Below are 24,526 nucleotides of genomic sequence, written 5' to 3' on the forward strand. Positions count from 1 at the left end.
GACTTTTAAATGTAGATGTAGATGGGTTTTAAGCCTGACAATTCTTCTCTTTAATCCTCAATTTGTTCACTGTCCTGTTTTTCTAAGTATGCTCACCACCCTGGGATATGCCAGTGTATCCATCATTTCTGGTTGCATTAGTATTCTGTGTGGCCTGTGGGTGTAAGGTGGGCTACAGTTTCTCTTAAAAGTATCACATAAATGCCAACAGGGCAGGACAGAGTTTACTCAACCTTTACTCCAGTGTCTTCCCAACGGACACTCAGAGCATGTCGAACTCTAAAAACAGGCACTGCTAGTTAGGAACCAAATTTACCGCTCAAAAGGGGCCATAATAAATACCCTAAATCAGCGGTCCCCAACCCCCGGGCCTCAGACCGGTACCGGTCTGTGAGTCGTTTAGTACCGGGCCGCGAGAGTTGAGGCTCAGGTGTGAAATGTATGGTTTTCAGGGTTTTTATCGGTTTTCAGTGTTATTTTGTTATCGTTTTTATCGTTAACTCAGTTTTCCTGGGTCTTTTCACGTGTGTTATTAATAAATCTTCTTTTTTTCGGTACTGGTACTAGTTTTATTTTGTTGTATTTATCCGCGACACCTTAAAGGCCGGTCCGTGAAAATATTGTCGGGCATAAACCGGTCCGTGGCGCAAAAAAGGTTGGGGACCGCTGCCCTAAAAGTTACACATAAATTTATAAGGTGAGGTAAATGATAGTAAAGTAAATAATTATATAATAATCTAGGATATGTAAAAATCATGCAATATTAGTGCAAAACATATTATGAAGCATACATTTATTTTATAATCTACACAACTTCAGTGTGACTAAAAGTAAATACATATGCCAAAACTAAGGTTACACCAAGTTTTTAGCTAATAGCTCTCTGGGAATCACCTTGTTGGTGCAAAAAAAGGTCTAACTGTTTTGGAGATTACAAAAAAACCCTATTGCTCAAAGCCAAGAGTCTGGAGCCCAAGATCAAGAGTCTGGAAGCAAAATATCAAGAAATGAGGGGTGGCTAAAGACTTTGGATTAGTTTTTTAGATTAGCTACTGCAATTATTTCCATCTTACTACTTGAGGAGTTGATACATATCACTATTAGGTAGGCACAACTAAATAAAAACCAGACTGGACATAGTAATAAAATCATCACACTGAGTTCTAATAAAAGCTCCAAAGTAAACTAGCATGCTTTCTATTGCTCCTAATGGCCATATCCCATTTCAGAGTTGTTACCATCATTTCAGCGCTTTTCTCCAATGAGATAAAATAACAAGCCAGAGAGGCAGGCATGGTTATCCAACTTATCTTCCTTTCTGTTTTCCCTCAGGACCAAAGATTATAAAATGGGAGTTTGAACAAAGACAATGCAAACTTTAGTCAACCTGACAAAAGCTTAAACTAAAGACATAGTATCCCTTAGGCAACATAGCTGCACTCCCTGTTTGGAGTGCACCATGAGGTCACCAGGACAAGTTATCCAGGACCGGAAATTTCCTCTACCAAGCCCACACTATCCCAGGGAAGCTCAGTGTTTTCAGTGCTGAGAAAGAAAATATAGATACATTCATTTAAAAATAATCTGCACAAATCATTTGACCTCCTTCTAAGGAAGCTGCCAGATGAATGGTGTTAAGAAAGACCCTTGCAGATAATAAGGATTTTCAAATAGTATGTGCAAGCTGGGGCCAGATGTATCTTGTTGTGCTGTATATTTCCCCAACAGAGATAAAAGCAGGAACATCCAGAGTAAATCATATTTAAATACAATTCTGACTGGCTACAAATGTTTCTATCATTGATCACAGTCTGTATTAGTAGTCTACTTTGTTCTGTGTTTTCTATTTTTAAGATTTAAAAGATTAAGACAACAATGCTGATATTGGCTGTGTCGCCAGTTACTATTCCATATAGGGGGAAAACTGGGAAAAGCAGTAGAACAGTTTTCCACAAACCCCAAATAGCTCTGTCTTTGAGATATCAAGGCCAATTCCATAACTTCTTCAAGATGTCAAAATAAATTTCAGTGTTGTTGTGTAAAGCAATTTCAGCATATGAAACTGTTTTAATTAGAAGGACTGTGGTTAATTACTGCTTTGGTCTGCTGTTTTTAAAAGCGCTTTACACTGAGCTGTGAATCTGAAAATATCACAGACTTATTTATTTGCTGGGGTTTTATTTCCATTTGAAATTCTTCATCTTTAGTTTATTTTAGTTGACTTGCCCTTAGATTTATAACTTGACTTCACTGAAAATGTTGAAGAAAATCCTGACACGTGTCCAAACTTTACCTGACTTTCTACATCAGCTCATCATTTGCAAACCATAATATGCTCTCATTCCACATTACTTTGTTTCACAGCTGCACAAGAAGCAAACCAAAAGTGACAGCATTCTGGAAAGAGTAGAAGGAACATCTTTGTAGTTTGTTCCAAGCAGAATTGCATTGACCTAAGACTCTCTGCTCCCTCTGCTCCTCTGCAGTAAAGATGAGTTCTTCTTAACGTCAAAGATAGATTGAATTCAAATAGAACACAGAACATTTTATAAAAGAAATAAAAGCTCACATTGCCTCAATGCATTTTTATTTTATAACTTACACAATTTCCTCAGTGTGACTTATTTAATATCTAATCTGCTCTCATTAACTTCTCCCTCTTTCCTGTAAGGTGGATTGAAGCTTCTATCCTCACTTCTGGCTTTCTCTGTCTGCCATCGCTCCATTTTCTTAACCTCAGTTATAGAATGAGTTATATTGTTCTTTATCTATTTTGCTGTTTAGTCCTGTTCTCAGTTTTTGGTTGTTAAGAGTTTAGTTCCATCATCTTCATTAGTGTCTCTTGCACCATTCAGTAATCGCTTTGTACTTCCTGTTTTAATTAGAAACTATTGTCTTTTTTTCCCCTCATCTTATTTTCTCCAGTTGTTCCTTGCATCTGTCTCCACTTCCCTTTTTCCCTCAGTGTGTGTGCTTTAACCCGGTCAGTCCTTTGTTGCTGGCGGTGCTTTGTTATCTCCCATCATGTTTCTGGTTGGTTTGGTTTCCTGTTCTCATGATTTTTCTAAACTTTCTGGAATTTTGGACATTTTGGACGCAATATCTTCTGGATTATTTCATTAAAAGTCCACTAAAGGTTTTCATTCTGCCTGTCCGTATATAGGTCTGCATTTATTTATTTTAAATGCATATCCTAGATTATTATATAATTATTTCTTGTTGTTGAAGCTTGTGTCAGCTTATTTATAAGATAATGGTGATGAGCGTTGGCTGGAGATGCCCCCCAACAGACTCTAGAATCACCACTGCCTAGACCCATGCCATCAAATATAGATAATAATCTCCTTTTGACTAAATGATGAGTCATTCTGAACTAGCTTTGTTTCCAGAAATGTGTGGTGCTTGTCATCTCCTGGTTGAATTTTTGTGTTGCTAAGCTATTCTATGTCTAGGAAAATGAAAGAATGGGCTATTCTTACTCAAGTATAGCAAGGAGCTGCAGGCTATATTATGTACTGCACTGAGTACACCCAGATGTGTTCTCTGGCTCTCAACTGTCTTATATTTAACTTAAAATGGTTTCAATCACCTTAAACATTCAAAAGTTGCATCAGCCCGAGACCAGTAATGAATTCTCCACTGTGTTAAATATCTGGTTTCAGTGTTTCCACTCGTTTTTCTGATGTAATGGCCCTGTCAATAACTAAAATTAAGCATGAAATGGAAATCTTCAACATGCCCCCTTCAAAGAGTAAATTTGGTTTAACTAATAACACAATAGCACATGCTAGACTGAAGAATCTGTGTAAGGAAAATAAACTTTTCTAGGAGTGGGGTAGAGTCTGCGTAGTGCACCAGAGGGAGAAGGGTGTCACCTTTTGAAATACAAATAAATATAAATATATGTATATCAGAATCTGAATGTTACCCCTGATAGCTGGGATAAGCTCCATTGATACATAGTTTATGGATAATTATGAGTTTGAGGCAATATGGGAAAATGTGACATTCACAGACTTTAGGTTTTTGGCTAATGTTGCAGGGCAGGGTGATGAAAATAGCATGTTGCTTTGCCTGCAGACAGTCCAACACAGATAGAAAAGAAGAAAAATAATCACTTTCACTTCACCATCACCTTCTGTTGTGACATGGTAAAACTCCCACTTAATCCTGATGTTGCTAAAAGTGCTCACAGAACCTCTCTTGCACTTCCTTCTGCTACCAAGGAGACCATACTGTGGAGGCCAGCACTGTCCAAACATACCACAGCTGTTCATCTGTCTGTCCACATTACAAGACTGCTCTGCCACTGATAGGCAGATGGGGGAGGATCAAGAAAGAAGGAAACATGCTGTGATGAAGAAGAGACGTTGTTACAAGAAGCGTTGGGTTCATTATTCTAGACCTGTGGTCTTGCTTTGTAGAACTTAATGCTGATCATCATGTTTTATGTATCTACACAGGCTAATGCCTAATAGCAGGGAGATTTCTTACTATTGTTAGAGGTTGTCCTTCTCTTGTTGTCTGAGAGCTGAATTTAAGTGCAAACATAGACCTTTATAATATCCTCAATTGATTGTGTACCAATTCTTGTCTCTCCAAATCAAGACCAATCATTGCGTATGCAATCTGGAAGCAGTTTTAGTTTCAAAACTACTAGTGCAATGTTACAAATGATGAACATAATTCAGATTTTTTTCCTTTGAAGCCAACATTTCAAGCTGAAACACGAGCCTTGCAAGCTGCTATCACTATTGCTTTCATTGCCACCAAATGCTTTTTTACCCCATTTTTGTAAATAATTCCTGTTTAAAGCAGAGCTGCTTTTTGCAGGTTTCATTTATCTCTTTTGTCTATGATGACATCGTTAAGCCTTTAATCCAAGGACACATAAAACAAGGAACATGCTCTGCAGAACCCAAATTACTTGTTGAAGATGTATCACATGTCATTCCATTTAACTGGATGTTCCAAGAATCATTGGTCTGTGTTATGAGTCCACACATAAATACACAGCTCCAGAGGAAAATATGTCTCAATTATCTGCAAATGCAATAGATTTTAAAGGCTGTGGATTATTAATAAAAACTAAATTCAATACTTTGTATTTGTTGTTGTCCTTGGTTTGACTTCTTATTCCCTGTTTTCCCACTGCTCTCTTCCTCATCTATGTGGTTCTCTGTCTATGTGAGCAGTAGGAATGGCATTTCTTCCCTTCCTGCCTAGCTTAATTTAGGTATCATATAGGAAATCTCCTTCAGTGTTGCTTAATTTTATTCAGGTTTGCAGGCATTTGTAGTGCACAGCTTTCCCATAATACCATTTCAGGCTAAGGTCTGAGGCCTTTTACAGAGCCATTGCAATACCTTTCTTTATTCTTTGTTCATTTTCAGCCATTCTGCTGTAGATTTGCTATTGTGACATTTGACTCTAGAGTAGTCAAATGAGTACAGACAACTAGAAGTACAGAGGACTTCATTGTCAGCTTAATGACTGCAAGGTGCCCAGATCCTGCTGCAAAACAAGCCCAAATCATTATCCCTCTACCACTGCGCTAGCAATCAGTACAGCGTGTTTATGCTGATATGCTGTGTTTAGATTTCTCCAAAAATGGGGTTGTGCCTTATTGCCAAGCATCTTCACTTGGGTCTTGTCTGTCCAAAGGCCATTGTTCCAGAAGTCTTGTGGTTTGTTCAGATTTAACTTTGTAAACTTAAGTTATGCTGCCAAGTTCTTTTTAGAGAGAAGAAACATTCTCCTGGCAACCCTTCCAAACAAGCCAAACTTGTTCAGTTGTTTTCTAATTGTGCTGTCATGAACTTTAACATTTAACATGCTAAATGAGGCTTACAGAGTCTGAGATGCAGCTTTTGGGTTTATTACAGTTGCACAGTCTGACCTTGGGGTGAATTTGCTTGGACTTCCACTCCTGGGAAGATCATCAGCTGCCTTGAATGTTTTCCTCTTGTGAATAATCTTTCTCACTAAATGATGGACTGAACGATGGACTTTAAATTATTTGGAAATGATTTAATAACCCTTCCTACACTGATTGTTTCTTTAAGATCAAGCACACTGATGTTTTTCCTCCTTGGCACTCTCCTAATGCACACCTGATGCACACAGAAACTGTCCTACAGTTTCTCAAGTACACTCTACACTCTGCACTGTGCATTTCATTTTTTATCTTTATTATCATAAAAATAAAAATAAAAGCTCTTACTCTGCAATATTGTACTAAAGGCCATTTTAAATGTTGTACTGCTCTAAAAATTTGCACTGCTGCTCACTCTTGCCACTTGATCTCATGTGCAATTACGTTGCACACGTTTTTTCACCCACTGCTTCAACATTTTGATATAGTTGTTTGTTTTTAATAAATAATGATACAATCCAATATGTCAAGGTTTTTGATGTTGTATTTACCTGATTTTATCACCTGCTAAAGACCAGATTATATACCAGTATGTTCATGCATACTCTGTGATTTAATCAAGATCACAAGCCTAAACTGCTGTGGGAAGTACTCTGATTTCTGCCACCCAATGGGCCATTTGTCAGTGTTGCCAGCCAGCTTTATACAGCAGCTGTCACAGTATAGTGGACAAAAACATAACAAAGAAGATAGAAATCATCCATATATACACACACTCATGCAGTCTATTTTAAGAACCTCAAACAGTTTAGTTTATGGGCTTACTCGCTGTAGTTTTAAGTAGAGTAGTCTCATAGTTACACCTTAGCTAAACTGCAGTTGTCATGCATGGATATTTTTGGAATAATTACTTCAAAATATTAAGTGTGATCTTTGGAAATAGTTTCCATGGGATGTAATCATCTAACATCGGTGTTCTGGGTTAGAATAAGAGCTCAGCAGAAGCCATAAAAGGAGGCTGTTTATGTGATTTTATAGTCTACAAATCATTCATCGCTGTAATAAACCTGAATGTGGTTCAACTGTACTTGCAATATAGAATAGAACTTGTAACTTTGCATAGTCAAACTGTGAAAGAGTAAATGGTCTGTATGTCTTAAGCCAAAGAGGATGTTTCTGCTGATTCCCATGAAAGTTTAAAATATGTCTGCAAAACATTCTCCTCTCTTCTGGAGGCTGTTTTTCCCCCCATCCCAGCTATGTCCAAAAACATTTATTCAACCCACATCCCTTCTCATCACTGCTGCCATCTCTTCCCCCACTATTTTCACTCATCCAGTTTCCATTTGTACATCCTAGACTGTGCATGGATTTTTTTTTTTTTTTTTGTGTGTGTGTGTGTGTGTGTCTTTTTTAAATCATTTTATTCAGTTTATTCTTTTTCTGACCCTTTATTTTAGCCTCTCTTTTCTCCTCTTTCTGTTTACCTTCCAGATGTCTTTGAACATGTCAAATTTATACCAATGGTAAGCTTTCATCATACTCCCCTGCTTCTTTTTTCCACAAAAAAGACAACGTTTTCCAAGCCAAGCCTTTTGGGGGATAGAATAGAAACTCGCATGAGGGGAATCCAGTCTACTTTTAAAACTCTATCATGCTGATGTCCAGGTGCGCATTATGTTGTCCAATAAACCCGCTCACATTTCTCTCAGACAAGCCAAATCTTTGGGGAGAAATGGGGGCTGACAGTTGTTGTCATGTCATTACTTGAACTGCTATAACTTCTGGCTACGATACCGTACATGTCGTAATGTGATCCAAACTGAGATTACTCATAATCTGAATGTTGCAAATGTGCACAGGGTGTCTTTAGTTTCAGTCTAGAAATAGCTGCTTAAACAAAAGAAGAGTAAATTATGACCAACATTATCAGATGTGTGAAAATGTAATAATGCGCCAAGCACATGTGATGTGCCACATCTGGCACATTAATTTGAGAGGCCACCTAAAACTATTATGCTTGAAAATCAATGTAGCATTTGAACTTTATTTGTGTTTCATTATATTTACAGAGATATTTTACAACTGGCTTATGAGCTAATAATCTACAGCTTTGATAAGGCAGAGGTAAAATTGTTGATATTGGCTGGACTCTTGCAAATCTCACTGTGGTGATAAGGATAAGGAGCCTTACTGCTTTTCGGAATTCTTCCAAGTTTCTCTTACCCATGAAGCCCAAAGCTGTTTAAGGCGTTATAAACCTGACTGCACAGTATTGTGAGTCAATGATGATCTGATGCCTTAAAATATAGTTATTAGACTCTTTCCGTTAACTGGATGTCTGCTTACAACAGTGAAAGATGTGAACATAGCTGCGTTGAGCTGGAGAAAATATCCCCTTTCAGATATTACAGCACATTTTGTGGTAAATTACATATCTGATAAACATGCTCCTAGTGCTTAAAAACTATAGCATTATGCAAAAGAGCCTGTGTAACAACTTTAAAGCCACAGAAAATGCATGGCAGACACCAGAGGTCAATGCGTAAAAAACATGCAGCAGTTGCATGACAAACTGTGCATGTATATCTAGCAACACTGATGGAGTTGTTGGTAAAAGCATGTTTAAATATAAATAGTGAACCTGTGGCATCGCATATGGAGGAATACATTTGCAGTGTGGTGTATTTATTTTTGTTTGACTGTCTGATACCTGTGCATCACGCATTTTCACCTTCACAATCAATGTAGAGTCAACAGTTAATGAACTGAGGGCGGGGTGCAGGGACAGCAAGAACATGCAAACTCCACACAGAAAGGCTGCGTGACATTACAAGCCACTGCACCTAAACTTGATTTCCCGGGTGGTGTCTTGATGCTTGCTCAATCATCCAGATAAGGAAATCCCAAAAAGCAGTTTATTAAAACATGTTCTAACATAACAGGTTTGTACAGTTTTAACAACCTTGAAAGTCAATATTTGATATGATGAGATTCCTCAACTTTAATGCCATGCTGGAAATCCAGGCTTTTGCTGTTCTACATTTATAATTTCATCAGTTTCGACAAGCTCCCCAACATTACTGGCTAAAATGCATCCCCAAACCACAGTAGAGCCTCCACCATGTTTTAAAGTTGGCTGTAGACACTCACTAACCTCACTCCTGACTTACTCTGTTCAAATTGGCACTTTGAACCAAAAATGTAAAATAATTTCAATTCATCACTCCATAAGTTATCACTGGTTTCCAGTCCAGTTCTTGTGTAATTTGGGGTACCTCAGCCTTTTCTCCCTGTTTCCCTCCCTTAAGATTGGCTTCATGACAGCCACCCTTCCACTGAGACCATTTCTGATGAGGTTTCATTGAACTGTGGATGGATCAACTGAAGGTGCAGTTGTGTCAGGTCGTTGCTGGTTTTTCTTTTCCTTAAGTGCAAAATTTCTAGCAGCTATGTTTTCAGGCCTACCATTTCTTCTTTTGCTCTATACTTTCAGACATTTAGAAAGACTGGAGAACTATTGTTTGAAACCACTTTAAAATAATTACGAGAAAGTTCAGCTCCTTGGAAGCATAATATAAAGGAATGAGGGGGGACTCAAGACTTTTGCACAAAGCTTAATTTCATCTAAAAGACTGCAGCGTGTGTCTCTGTGTGTGTCAGCCACTTTGTGTGAACCTGGATCCAACACAAGTGTTTCTCTTACACACATCATTTGAGAGATGAACCAACTGTTTCTTGGCTGAGTGCATCTCCCACCGTCTCCATCGATTACACTCCACTTTAAAATAAGCCGGGTCAGCACCACAGATACTGCATAATATTTTTTTTGTGTTTTTGCAAAATCTCCTTCAACTTCCAAAGAACTCTATTAGACAGTTTTACGTAGTTTCTATGTGTTCTGGGGAAAATTCCCACTTTTTTTCTGTCTTCCTCTTACAGACAAAGAGTGAAACAGTTTAGGCATTAAGTAGAAAACTGTCCTACATTATTGTCTGTCTATACAAACTGTGTATACACCTCTGCTCACATGTTCTGTTCACTGAGATAAATAAATCTTTTTGTTATGATATAGGATCTCTTGGTGTTTTCTTCAAATCTGTTTGTGATTTAGGGTGTACTCGGCTTCAGTATTTGCCAGAGTGTTTGCATGTTGGAATGAAATACATTCATGGCGTGTCAAAGGGTGATTTACTATTAAGGGTAACTTCTCATTAGAACATCTGCGTTCCAACACTAACAAGCTAAAGTCTGCACATATATGTGTGTGTGTGTGTGTGTGTGTGTGTGTGTGTGTGTGTGTGTGTGTGTGTGTGTATGCGCTGTCTGTTGTAAGAAAGCCGCAGCTTTGTGGCTTTCTTGTTTTCTTGTTAAAGGAATATTCTGGTAACTCAAAATTCTATAAAATCTGCCCTGAGAGATAACTACGGTGGCCCTGAGAGGCCAAACGGACTGCAACTTAAGAAAACACCAGCAATAAGTAAAATGCTGCAAAAGCACACAAAATACAACGGAAATAGTAAAAACGACAATGGAAATAGGAAAAAACAAAACAGAAATAGGAAAAAACACATTTCCAAAAGCATAAGGGAAGTGTTTCTGGGGAGACAATAACACGACGGACCAGTTGCAGGAAGCAAAATATGCTAAGAATTGCGCTGAGAGACACTTAAAAGAAGTGGAGGATCTATCGGTTTTGTGAGGAAAGAAAAGATGAGAGGTAAGTGTGTTAGCCTAACTATTAGACTAAAAATCCGTCATCAGTATTATATGAATTATGATAAAACACACCTAGCGTGTTTTGGGTTCCTGCAACTGGTCCGTCGTGTTATTGTCTCCCCAGAAACACTTCCCTTGTGCTTTTGGAAATGTGTTTTTTCCTATTTCTGTTTTGTTTTTTTCCTATTTCCGTTGTAAAGTCTGTTGCCAGGTGAGTGTCAGGGGGGAGGGGAGTAATGGGAAGCTGAGATGTCCGACCTTTTCCTTTTCCAGAGTTCCGAGGATTGTTGCGAGCAGGGGGGCAGGCAGTTAAGTCTCTAGTTAGGAGCAAAGTGGACCCGCATCGTAAAACCAGGTGAGCAGCAGGTCAGTAGCAAGTACTAATCTAAGAGTGTGGATAACTGGAAAAATTATGTTAACATGAAGAGCAACAAGAAACTAAGATAGGCATTAAAGCCAATTGATCTGGCAGAGAGTGAAAGCTTAGGCTGGCCTTAAATACTGGTAGGTGATTGCTGATGAAGCTCTGTGGGTAAGGCGAGGCAAGAGCGGGAAAACTGGAACTCCGGCCAGGAGTAAAGTAAACATCAGTATATGTGACATAGGATAACTATTTAAGTTGCTTTAGCAGATATTGCTGTCTCTGCAAGCTGCTTTGCAACCTCTGTTGCAAATATATTTGATTATGTGTACTCCAGAAAAATATAAAAGCAATTGACAGAAGAGCTTAAGATACTATTATACTATTTTTTACTATTTTGCTAATATTGTAACATCAATCAGTCATGTCAGTATTTCATTGTACAGTGATTTTAAGGTACTGGTTGTCCATCCAGCTCAATATCACGGCAAAGTAATACTGTTTTATGGTAAGTGCTTTTGGTGATATAGCCTTTTAATTCTAAAGTCCCTGTTTCTGTTTTGTGTGGCTTTTTGTTCAGTGTAAGATATGTGTCATATGGTGCTGGGCATGTGGAATTACTGCAGTGGAAAAGTAATGGATAGATCATGTGGACCATTCCTTGAAAAATCAGTTTGATTAGAGACCTTCAAAAGGAAGTGGCTCAGAATTTTAGCATTTCCTTATTTTTCTAACATTTTTGAGTCCCCATAACCTCTTACATAGTCAGCTGCATTTTCAGAGCTTGTTAACCCAAATAACTTCTGAATTTTTTTTAATTTATTTATCTTTTTTAGTTTTTTCAACAGTCTTTTTTTGTATGTGTGCTGTTACTGTACTACAAATTCAGTCGTCTGTATTCAATTTCTGGTGGAAAGCCTGAACAACAGGAAGCGTCTTTGAGTGACAGAAAGCCCAGTTCTTTAAATAGTAATATACATGTCTCCATACACTAAACTGTGGTTCATCAAAGACACCACAATAAATAAAACTGATTGGTCAAAGGTTGCAATGATGTCAGTCGACATGTTTCCATGCAACATGATGGAAAACAGGTCAGAGAGAAACAAAGGAAGAGCAAGAGGACTTAAGTGACCCAAACTAAGTTTTGTAGGCATCATTGTTTCCTCTTGCCCTAACGAAAAGCCGTAACCAAACATTTCACAAGCAATTCGTGTTCTATGCCATAGAGCTTGAAAAGAGATTTTATTTCATTGGATTCTGGGGGAAAACTGAAACATTGCCATGATAGCCAAGATTACCTTGTTCATATGACGTGGGGAAGCCCCCTGAAACATGACGCTTCTGTAAGGGCGACCCTGTCAAAAGCAGCCGATTCCTGTGACCTTATCCTTACAGTCACTAACCTATATCGCCAGTTTGTGCCCATAACTCAGGATTGAAACATTTTTACCCTTACAGTTGGTAGGCTGTTTCTATTTATGTGTACAATATAGTACACATGCATGTGAACTATAATATGTTTGTTTGCAAATGTCTTTGAACTAAACCAATACTACTACCATAAAATAAAAGCCATAAAATGGAACCAAACCACTAACATTCCTTCATTCACATGTTTTCATGGAAGACTTTGAGTTATTTTTTTTCTTCTTCCAAATCTCTAATATTTTAATCAAAATTCAAGTCTTGTTGTCCTTCATTGAGCTCATGAATGGCTGCTAAGTTAAAAACTGAAACAAGGGCATTGTTCATGAACGTGTAATGACATTTTACAATTTAAGACTCAAATTGCAAACATCATAAGGTTTTTTCCCCGTGAAGAGACCTTTTGAGCTTCATTTGGGATAGCAACAGAGTAAAGGTTTCAAACAAGCATAAACAGGACATTAGAAGGAGAGTGGTTAAAGATTTTTTTCCACCAACTAACTAAAGCAAAGCAAATGAGTGATGTAAATAATGCAGCTATATTGTTTTCTAGGCTTTTTATACGTTTCGAAAGGGAATTGATAATATGAGCCAAAAATGCAAAAAGAGTCTGCTATGCATCATAAGGTGCAGTGTAACGAGCTGCATATTACTTTACAATAAAGGCAGACGTGTTTTTACATGCATGAGCTTTGAATTGGGTGGCCATAGCATGTTCCCCAGATAAATAAGGGTTAGAGATGACTAGGGGATCCCTTAGTTGACTTACATTGTGGACTTACATCCGTCACTTCAAATAAAATTCTTCCTACAAAACGATTTCCCCGTCTTAACACAAGCTGGTCATTTGGTCGTCTGTTATATATTTCGTGCTTCTGGTTTGCCATGGAGAGACCTCAAGAAACCGTTCTCAAAACAGTGGTGGCTGAAGGATTTGGGAATGCGCATAACAGCTCGAAGACATGGTCGTTGTGGGGGGTCGGTTTCCAGCTCAAACTGAGAGTCAAACAGGCAGTGAGTCATAACCCATTTAAGAAGCCTTAGTGTGCTCACTGAAGAGGTCACAGATACGTATAGAAACATTCACATTTAATGATTTGTCTATTGGCTAGTTCTTTTTATCGCTCTCTGTTTAAGTTGAGGCTTCTCACAAGTGACTGATGATATATATCTTTTTTTAATTTAAGAGCTTAATTGTCCTTTGAAGGTCAGATGTTTGCAGCATTGTAGCAGAGCTTTCTCTGTCTCCCCCTCAATCTGAGCACTGCAGTCTATAATTTTGGTTTTGGAGTGCAGGCTCCTCCCTGAGGACTAAACAGAAAACCCTCCTTACTACCTAGAAACAGCTCCAGCATTTTTTTTTCTGACCACAGGCAGGAGAGACAGAGCGAGAGAGAGAGAGAGAAAAACACATTTAAAAAAGTTGCGGATGGATCATTATAAACTAAACTGTGCCTTCTTCAAAATGGCACCGGTGACCATGGAAAATTATAGTCTGTCCCTGTGGTTTGTACATTTTTGCAAACTATATATGAAACAAAGGAGAAGAGAAGATGGTACTTTTGGGATGTAAAATAATTTACAAAAATTTTAACAAAAAAGAAACAGAAAAAAACCCACTGGTTGCCCTGAAAGTTATTCCTTGTCAGTGCTGAAAAGGCTTTTATTTCACCGTTGTGATTTAAAACTTCAATCATAGGATGGTGTATTAGTTTAAAATTCATCAGTATCTTCATGTATTGAGTAGTTTATATTGTAGTTGCCAAACTCTGCAGCTCACCTCAGCTTGAATATTCAAACATCTTTCAGCTCATCATTATTAGCATTTTTTAGCACTAGCTCGTATTAGCACTGTGGTTAAGGCAGAAGTAGATAACTCAAAATGATGATGAGCGCAGCTAACACACAGCTCCAAGTGCTGAAATTGTTTTATGTGAGCAGATGTGTAATTAGCCTCTATTAGCTGATATTGTGCTTTGCTTACACTGTGTTTCCATTGCCTTTGGGTGGCCAAAAATCTGTTATTGCAAGTTGAAATTTTGAGATATCGGACCCTGATGTTCCTGGTTCAATAAAAATCTTACAGCTACTTAATACTGCTTTACTGAAAAACCTCACTGTGTATAGTACTATATGATTTCATTTAATAAGAGGTATTACGGTATCACTCTGTGGCCACTGTGCTGAACACACATGCACAAATTTCCACAACAGTGAAGAGGTTTTCCAACATGGACCTGGAGTATAAGCCCAACTGAACCTTTTAAAGGAACGTCTATTTTTCCTTGAGGGATTTTGCTATCGTCTTTTATATTTGGTGGTAGATGTTGTGAAGGCAGGTGCTTATTTTCATTGTGTGCACAGTCACATAATCTGTATTTGTATATGAGTAATACTAGGGCTCAGTCTCTGGCAGGGAATTCATGTAGTGTGATATGTGTTGATAAATGAAACAGAGAAACAGAAACAGAGAAATTGATTTATCATGAGGGACATGAAGGAAAAAAATGAGAATTTATAATGATAGAAATAGAAAGCAGTAGGAGAAGATTTGTATCTTAGATGTTCCATAGTCTTAACCAGCTTGACCAGCAAGGGCAGCGTTTGCAAGGATGTGGCTGCCTGTTGACGACTGTGGCTGGGATAAAAGGGAAGGAAGCCAGACGGTCCTGGAGGATTTCTCCAGTGGATCTGTGGGAAACACACACACGCACACACACACACAATTCTAAGACGCGAACATGTATGTAAAGAGAGGCTATCCTCTAGATCTGGTGAACAGATGAAGCTAATTGTTTCCATCCTTGTCAGTGTGTCACACTCATAGAAGCCAAATTACGCTCCACAGACACACATCATATGGTCTTTCTTTCTTTTGCTTACTTTCCTCACAGGGCATTCCAGTGTTAGCAATAAAGGAGACTGATACTCTCAAGGAGGGGTCAGCTACAGATGTTAGCAGGTCATTAAATTTCGCCTGTGGTGACGAGACATCAATTACTGTGTTTTTCCACTTTCTTCTGTCTGTTGTGATTTTTTGTTAAATTTATTACACTGCACTGTGAAAACTCGTAATGATTAAATTACGGCTACAACACAGCAAACCTACTCTGATTCCAACCATTTTTACATTTTAATTTAAGGTTTTACATGTATCCATTTATTTGGCTGTTTCTCTGACCCTTGCTTATTGATAAGGGCTATAACAGACAAAACACACTCTTTTATGTGTCCAGCAGAGAGAAGAATGGCAGCTGAGAGGAAGACAACAAAAAAACATGTGCAGTGAAGGTTTCACAAGCTCAAATTCTGTCTGTGTATTTAAGTAAACCCTATACACACTATATCAAGCCATGACTCATACAGTGGTTACCATATACAGGTTTCTCTGAATGAACAAAGTTAACTTGCTACATTGTAAAAGTGGTTTTAGTGGCACTTAGTTTAACTTGTCCTTGTATTTTTGTTCAACTTTACATATTTTAGTGGCCTATTTGCTATTAGCAGTATTCCGATTTAACCTCAAGATCCTTGGTTGTAAAATTTATACAGGTTTCTGGGAAGCCATAAAATAGATAGGGGACCCTTTATCCTTCCCTAGTGGAAACTGGAAGGTTGTGGTAATTTCACTCTAATCCCCAAGGCCATTTTGTAGTGTCCTGGGGGAAATCCACTTCAAAGGTCATGGGGAGTGGGAGGCTCCAGATACCTGGAATCAATTAACTGGCTGCAACTTCAATCCAAGCTTTACAGACAAATGTTTAAACTGAGGATGTAGGAGTTTTCTCTATGGAAACTCTTTGCAGTCCAGTGAAAAATAAATACACTCCATGATTCAGTAGCTATTGGCAGTCAGTAGCAAGAAGTAGAAGTAATCACTTTATCAATTTCTCACATCATTGTGGAGGAATTTATGCCCCATCATCTTTACAATGTTGCTTTAGTCCATTGAAGTGTGTTAGCATTCATCTATGCACAGCTCTCTAAAGGTCCTATCACAACATTTCAATCACACTAAAGACTGGACACCTTGATTATTTTCATTTTCAGTCCTGCTGCATGAGCCAGTTTTGGCTAAGCTTTGGTTATAGCACAGATTCGTCTCACATTCAACTCTAGAATATTTTGATAAACAAGCCTAAATAATCACCCTTCGCCACCATTCTTGACAGTTGGTACGTATGAGGTATTTGTACAGAAACATGGTGCCGTGCATTATAGCCAACATCTCCACTTTGGTCTCGTCTGTCCAACGGAAGACCAAAGTTTAAAGTCTTGTGGTTTGTACAGACTGAACTTTCCAAACCTAAGCCAGGCTGTAATGTTTTTAGAGAGGAGCGGCCTTCTGCTGGCAATGCTTTGAAACAATCCGTTCTTCAGTTAACTCTTTTTCTGATTGTACTGTCATGAACTTTAGCATTTAACATGTTAAGCGAGGCCTGTGGCGTCTGAGTGTGTTAAATCAAACTTCGTTTTCCCCCTTGGTGCAGCTCGTTTGTGCAGGTGTGAACACAGTAATTGCACTCTGGTGAGGACCAAAACAACTGAAACTGAGACCCTTTGGAGGAGGTGGCCTCGGTACTTTTCCAAACAAACTCCAGAGTGGTTCGTTTATGGTGTAAACGTGCGGAAAAGTAGAATAAAAGTGCAAAAGTCTGCGCTGGCAACTTGCAGTGAAATGACCATAAATTCTCCATTTTCTCACACAACACCGTCTTCCTGTATTTACTTCTGTTTCTCCCACCCCAGACACCAATCTGACCAATGAGTGGACCCAACATTCTCACATGGTTTTTAGTGATGCATTTTGGTTTCCTTGTAGTTCAGTTGCAGTTTTCTCTATGTGAAAACAAAACAAATGACAGGGAAAAGCTACAAGTTCTCAAACTCTTCGACTGATTTGGACCAGAGTAAGTGAAGTATAGGTGTGAAAAATCGTCTGAACCTGGAGGTGAATTTGGTAGGACCTCCTCTTCAGGGAATGCCTTGTGTTAACACACACCTGAAGACCAGCAAGCTTCCAAAACTTCTGCTTTTATAAGGATTTACTGACACAATTACTGATGATCAGTTAATCAAGTGCATTTGATTAGCAAAACCTGGCTGCTACTTCTTAATTCCTATTGAAGCAGTGCTTTGTTTTTCAAAGGACTGCATAGAGTCCTGTGAAAACTCTCTTTTTCACACGACTGCATATAATGGCATGAATTACTTTGATCTCCTGTTGTTGATAGCAGGGTTTTTTGCTACACCGTTCTCTTCTATGAAGACTTGTGGGATGAAATCTACTTTCTTTACCACACACGGCTCTGGTTACAATCCCAAAACCTTTGTGTGAACAAAGACAGTGAGTCAGTAGACTCCAGTTTTATATATAATTAGAGTGGGCATTTAAAGTGAAAGGCAATAACTGAAGTAGATTCAGCCTTTCAATTAGTGGCGAGCTAGGCCAGCATTCTTTACCCCCAGAAAGCTGTGTAATTATCGTTTAAACAATGCTTTTTCCATCGATTTGCTCCAGGAATTAACATTTATATGCACCAAGTATAAATACAGTCATTGTTTGATGCATTAACGGTCTAAATGAGCTGGATTATCTAATTGAGGGAATTTATGTGGTGGGAGAAGGCATTTATTTATGAGTAGACACAATAGAAATCCAAAACACAAAATTGCTGATGTAAAAAACAAAAAAAAGTGAAAACAAATTCCAAAGTGTATCAGCAAAGTGTCTAATGATAGAAGTGAATAAAAAATTCCTACCAAGTATAAACTAACATGATGGTATGAATATATACTATATATAACTATTTTGTTTTACCTTGTTTTCTTGTGATATAAAATTTATACTCTTAGAACGGTGGACGCTCGATCCAAAAGGTTCCAAAAATAGGATTAGTGTATGTAATTCTTAATTGTCTCTAAAGGCTCCGTTTCAGATTTTTTATTTTCTAATCTAGGATATGCATGTTATCATTGAGAAAGATTGTCCTATGTACAGCCATCTCTGGCACAAACGTCTGGATATTTGCCTGAAATGTCCCTCCCACTTCCTGTTCAAATCTGTTTGTTGCGCATGATCTGAGGGGCTTCACCAGGCCTGAGTAGAAGAAATATAAATGCATGTGCAAAGCGTCTCCATCAGATTCCAAGTACAAAAGTATGGCTAAAGACAGATGAGTCAATATTTGTTATATGCGCACCAGCAAACGTTAGCTAATTCTCTTAGAAGTTGAACAGGCTTTCTGAGGAACACACAGCAGCCTAAAATGGCAAAAAAAAAAAAAAAGACATCAAAGTAAGGAACAGACTCATACCATTAAAATTTTACTTTAACACTACCACAAAATGACCCTAAAACATGTTAAAACTAATATAATTCTATTTCTAACATGTCTTTGCTTGTAGACTTTCTGAATGAGTGAATCTATGAAGACATTACTGTCATTAGTCTCAGCAATCAAAGACCTTAAATATTTGTGATCACAAACACCAGATGTTGGTTAGTAGTATTAATAGCTGAAGTATTCTCTTTAAAATGAACAAGTAAAGCACTTTGACAGGTTCTAATGGTGAATATTTTGAATATTTCGACAGCCATACAGATCCAAGTAAAGATCCAGTGCATCCTGTAAGGCAGGGGTGGGCAATTCATTTCCCCACTGGGCCACATGATAAACTGGAACTGTTGTGAAGGGTTGCACCAGTAAGCTTATAAAGACATCAGCTTAATACTGAACAAACTTACAATTGTCCAAGTTTCTCATGTGGCTTAATAGGAAAATTAATAGGTATGGTAAACTATATTATGTAATCCAGCATAGAAAGGTAAAGCTGTAAATGAAAAGTGCATATCTGATTGATTTGACATGATAAGGACACCACATGTAAATCTTCTGATATATTGTACTTCAAAGACTACATTTCAAAGATGCAAATGATAAAATACAAATGAATGATTAAACATTCTTTAAAGATCATACTTGTGTCCTAAAATGTACACAGATGCTGGCTCACACATATGGCCCCAATTGCCAGTTCCTGTAGACATACTGAAAACACATTCAAGGCTGTCCAATACTGCTGATTTTCTTTTCTTTTCTTTTTTTCCCTTTTTTCATGAGAGCCAGTGGTTCAAGCTGAAGGGGGTCTTACGGTTTGCATTACAGCAGAACAGTTTTCCTCTGAGCCTTCTCTCTGTCCACTGACTCACTATGGAACAATATCCCGGAATCTCCACAGAGATCCCACCAAGACTCTGAATAATGACATCAGCCTCACCGTGTGCCAACAGCAGTTCTGAGTTCCTCAGTGATTTATGTTTTAAATAGTCTGCTCAACCGAGATTTGATGCTGCAAAAATATTTACACTGAATGCCAGCTCAGCAGTATGAAGTTTGATCCAACATTAAAGACAAAGGGAAGCTGGGTTAAGTTTCCGTCCCAGGAGTGAAGCAAATTACAGTAATCACAACATCATGTATCATCTTGTGCAATATTGTTGCATCTTATTCTATCATTAAAATTCAGGTAAAGATCTCTCATGGACACAAACTTTATTTTAAAAACGACTGTGCACAAAAGCTGGTTTCACCGTCTGTTCAAAGACTCTCCGGTCGTTGTCTACAAGGTTATTGGACAAGAAAAAGCTAACAGCACACTAAATGTACAGACAACACACGTTGAGTGTGTGTGTGTGTTAATTAAGTTATTTAGAAACTGTTTTCCAACAAGGAAAGCGAGGGTCGTGGTGGTGAAGGCTTTTGTAAGATTACACCAAATCCCCAAGTTGCATTTGTTGTGACTACAGTACTGCAATAAAACAGGGGTCTGGAGTCTGCATGTTGCATAAAAGTCACTTTTTCCTATGACCTGATTTGTACGTGAGCTCTGGAGCAAACAAACACAGATGGGACATGCATGCACATTGCGCGACACCCACGGTAACATTGGGTTTTCACCTGTTTTACAAAACCGCAAGAGAGGAGAAGCAAATACCCCTGGTACCCCGACTGTGCTCGGATTTGCTGTCAGCGTAGATTTTGTTTAAGTATTTCACATCTTAATAAGGTGGATGTTTATTTTCCTTCACACAAGACTAGCATCGATATCCGTAATCCGATCTTGATCACTTGCACATAGTGTGTAATCGTTGTTTCTGCCTTGCTAAGTCCCCCATGTTGCCTGACACAACATGCATCATCAACATCTGTTGTAGATTGTCGAACTTTACAGGAGTTACTTTGAACTGTGGTGAAAACAAAATCTAACTCATAAATCCCCAGCCAGCAATTATGGTTAGGTTGATGAGAAGACATGGTGGAACAGACTTTTATAACATATGTAGTCAGCATATTTTGACACTTGAAAAGTTAGTTACATCAGCAAAATATGAACAAAGTCAAAGGAGCCCCCCCACCCCAATGTAAAGCACTGACTAGCTCAACAACTAAAGAAATGTCAGCTTTATGCACAAATTCCCACAATACATGGCAATCCTGATTTATTCACCCGAGAACAGATTATTTTAGGGTCATGTTTTATTTACCCAAATATGGTGTACTTAGGGACATATTTTTTTAATACCAAAATAAACTAAATCCTGCCAGGACTGGAGAGATAACATATCCAGACTGTTGGAAGCTTTTCAGGGTTAATTTGGAAATATGACTGTGTCAAACACGTTTATTCCAAAGTACTAGAAGATTTATTTAGATTTAACGAGGGGGTGGTTATTAAGTTATTGACATGTTTGCTTAGCAAGTAAGCTAAAAAGAGAATTTTGTTCTTTAAGGGGGTGCGGGTGCTATTATCCTTCCATTCTCCAGCTTTTCACTTATATGAACTATGCTGTCGTCACTGATCCTTTTCCTGTTTTGTTATATCTGTAGCAGAAAATAAATAAATGTCACAAATTGGAAAGATCTCATTTTAGCTGATGACTTTGAAGACAAAAAAACCCTTTGAATAACCAACTTTCTATCAGTTGGTGGGACATCATGTGGAAATGAGTAACAGGCAAATTTGTTGCTGTATTGATGCAGTGAAAAGTCTAGTACATATCTGAATGTAAGTATTACTGCAAATTTGAAGGGGCAGCTTCTGTTTGTGTGCATTCACTAACCAACACTTACGGGCTGCTTTGTGAGTTAGGCCTGTTCAACTGCGTGTTATACCAGATATCTAATCAGCTCTGTCACATGGCAGCAACTCAGTGTGTTTGGATATGCTCAAGACAACCTGCTGAATTTCAAACTGAGCATCAGAATCGGGAAGAAAGCTGATTTAAGTGACTTTGAATGTGGAATGGTTGTCGGTGCCAGATGGTGGTCTGAGGATTTCAAAAACTGCTGATCTACTGTCAATTACCTGCACAGTCCCCTCTAGGGTTTACAGAGAATGGTCTGGAAAAAAGGAAATAGCCAGTGAGCAGCAGTTCTCTGGCTGAAAATGCCATTTGACTGCCAGAGATCAGGGGAGATTGCACAGACTACTTTGAGCTTGATAGGATGGCAATCAGCCAGGCTGTACTTTAGGACCAGCTCAGTTCTCAACATTCTGGCAGATTGTTAGCTGATGGTGTCATCTTTGGCCTTGGATCAGCAGCCACACTCTTCAATCATTCTCCTGATTTCCTCTGACACTGGTCTTCCTTGCCTACTGGATACCTCTCAAGCACTCACCTGCTGGCTTCTGCTGCTCACTCCTCCTCGGCTGTCGGGAGCAAAAAGAAAAGGTAAGATACCTCACCTGCCTGCCCTCCTGCTCACCACTACACCCCATCAGTCTGAGAAAGAAAAGGAAATGTTGGACATCTTGTTTCACTCATTCAGTCACACTCTCTGACACTCACCTGGAAAACCACACCATCCTCAGGAAACCCAGCTCCCCAAGTAAACAATCAGTCATCGCTCGTATTGTGTGCAGACATGACTCATCACTGCCTCATAGTGGCAGTGATGCCCTGTTTTAACTACAGTGATCCCTGTGTTCAATGAGGTGTTGTTAATAAGAAAGAAACAGTCTATTGAGTCTGCTTTTGGGTCCTCTTTTGTATTCCTGCTGTCTGTCTGACACTCAGATGATTTTTAAACTGGGGCCTTGAACATGACAATAAGTTCGCTGTACTCAAATGGTCTCCACAGTCACCAGATCTCAATCGAATAGAGCACCTTTGAGATTTGAGAGATTAGCATTATGGATGTGTAGCCCACAAATCTACAGCATGTACATAATGCTATCATGTGAATATGGACCAAAATCTCTAAAGGAATGTTTCCAGCATTGAATCTGAAAGTAAAATGATGTCTGACCCTACTAGCAACATTTACCTAATAAACTATATGTGTGTGTTGTCAGGGCTTTGATGTATGAATCTGCATCTCCACTGGGTGCACACATGGCATTGCGAATGCACATGACTGCATTACTATTCACAATTTATGACTTTTCTAGACAAAAAAAGAACTCACACTTAGAAGATGAGTTGGTTTTTGTTTTTTTGTGGTGTGTGTAGCCAATAGACATATTGGACATGCCAAGTAAGTGTAAAATAAAATTCAACAAATAACAAATGTTTGAGGATTGCCAAGCCCCTAAAGAAATGAAGTCCAAGAAGGTTTCTCTTTCCTGGTGCCAGTAAACTCACAACTTTTGTAGTAATATCACATCCTTTCCTAATGGAACATCTTGAACGGATCGCATACCAGCATGCACACGTACATACATATACTGCTGAGACAACACATCTCAGCAGCTGTTGCCGGGAATAAGTTATGGGTCATGCCACCTCCCACAGTCCACTGTGGGAAAAAAATTTTCAACACCACAGGAGAACAATGACTTTGAATGACTGCCATCTTTCACCCTGGATATCATTTTAAGGTTTTCAACACTCACCAGTTCAGGGTGTTCAGCCAGCTGGCCACTGATGTTGTTCCATGGAGCCAATTTTATTACACATGGCGATTAAGCGCTAGAGATAAAAAAGCTTAATTAACCTGTAATTTAACGCCATCTGCAGGACATGCGCTGCAAGTGTAAAATGAGTTTTGTTTTTTGTTTTTAAATCTCGGATTGAATGAAGTCCGTTGGGATTTTTGTGTATTAACAAAACAGGAGAAAACGGTAGATAAGTAGAAAAAATAACCATGGCTTGCGCATTACTTTTCAGTAAAGGTGAAATAATTCAAGGCTTTCTCCTTATATTAAAGTGGACGTATAGCGTCGTTGTTATGGTAACCACAACACACCACGAAAGTGAAAAGTCGGTGATTGGGTTTTGCTGAGATTGGCTGTGAAATTATTTAAATATATATTTTTTAAAAGTCCTGCGAAGACTCCAGAGATATAACAGTAAGGAATGTGTTTCCTTGTTTATCTAACAAACACCAAAAAACCGGACACAGCAAGTAAACTGGCTAATAAGTAAGTTTCCGCATGCTTTAAATGAACAACACACTTGTTGTACACTTGGGCTGTATTTTTATGTTGTATACACCTTTTTGTATCACATTAGCCCATTTTTTTCCTATTTTTATGGCCTTCTCGTGTGCCTTAACAGAATGTAGAAGCAGAAACTAAGCTGGAGCCGCTTAGCACCAGTTATAGCCGATAACCTGTCATTATTTGGTCTTTTTGCGTTTTCCGAGAAAGTACGCTTTCTGTGTGACGTTTACAGGTCTAATAATATGCATGATCTTAAAATTTTTTGAACATGTTTAAGGACAGTGCTCACAAATTACTTTGTGGGATCTACGTTTAAAAAATAATATTTATTGATTTTGATTTCCGGCGGAAGCGTAATCCTTCAGAATAAAAGCAGGCTTTTGCATGTCTAATTCGGTGTATTCCGCACATACAATACTTCTAATCATCCATCCATCCTCTTCCGCTGATTCTTCTCGGAGTCGCGGTGGGGCTGGAGCCGATGCCAGCTATAATAGAGCAAGAGGCGAGGTACACCCTGGACAGGTCGCCAGTGTGTCGCAGGGCTAACACACAGATAGACAACCATTCTCACCTACGGGCAATTTAGAATTACCAATTAACCTAACCCCGCTAATTGCATGTCTTTGAACTGTGGAAGGAAGTCGGAGTACCCGGCGAGAACTCACGCAAACACGGGGTGAAAACATATATAA

General features: G+C 38.6%; 1 protein-coding gene across 1 annotated transcript in view; it reads left to right on the plus strand.

Annotated features, from left to right (window-relative positions):
• Positions 1-21,959: 21,959 nt before the first annotated feature.
• Positions 21,960-24,526, plus strand: part of ccdc146 (coiled-coil domain containing 146) — a 54,452-nt gene continuing 51,885 nt past the window's right edge. The window contains exon 1 of the mRNA XM_063460580.1: positions 21,960-22,119. Within this exon, the coding sequence (XP_063316650.1) occupies positions 21,960-22,119 (160 nt within the window). The remainder of the gene's footprint in view (positions 22,120-24,526) is intronic.

Source organism: Pelmatolapia mariae, linkage group LG17 (genome assembly GCF_036321145.2).
Source record: "Pelmatolapia mariae isolate MD_Pm_ZW linkage group LG17, Pm_UMD_F_2, whole genome shotgun sequence".
NCBI classification, from domain to species: Eukaryota; Metazoa; Chordata; class Actinopteri; order Cichliformes; family Cichlidae; genus Pelmatolapia; species Pelmatolapia mariae.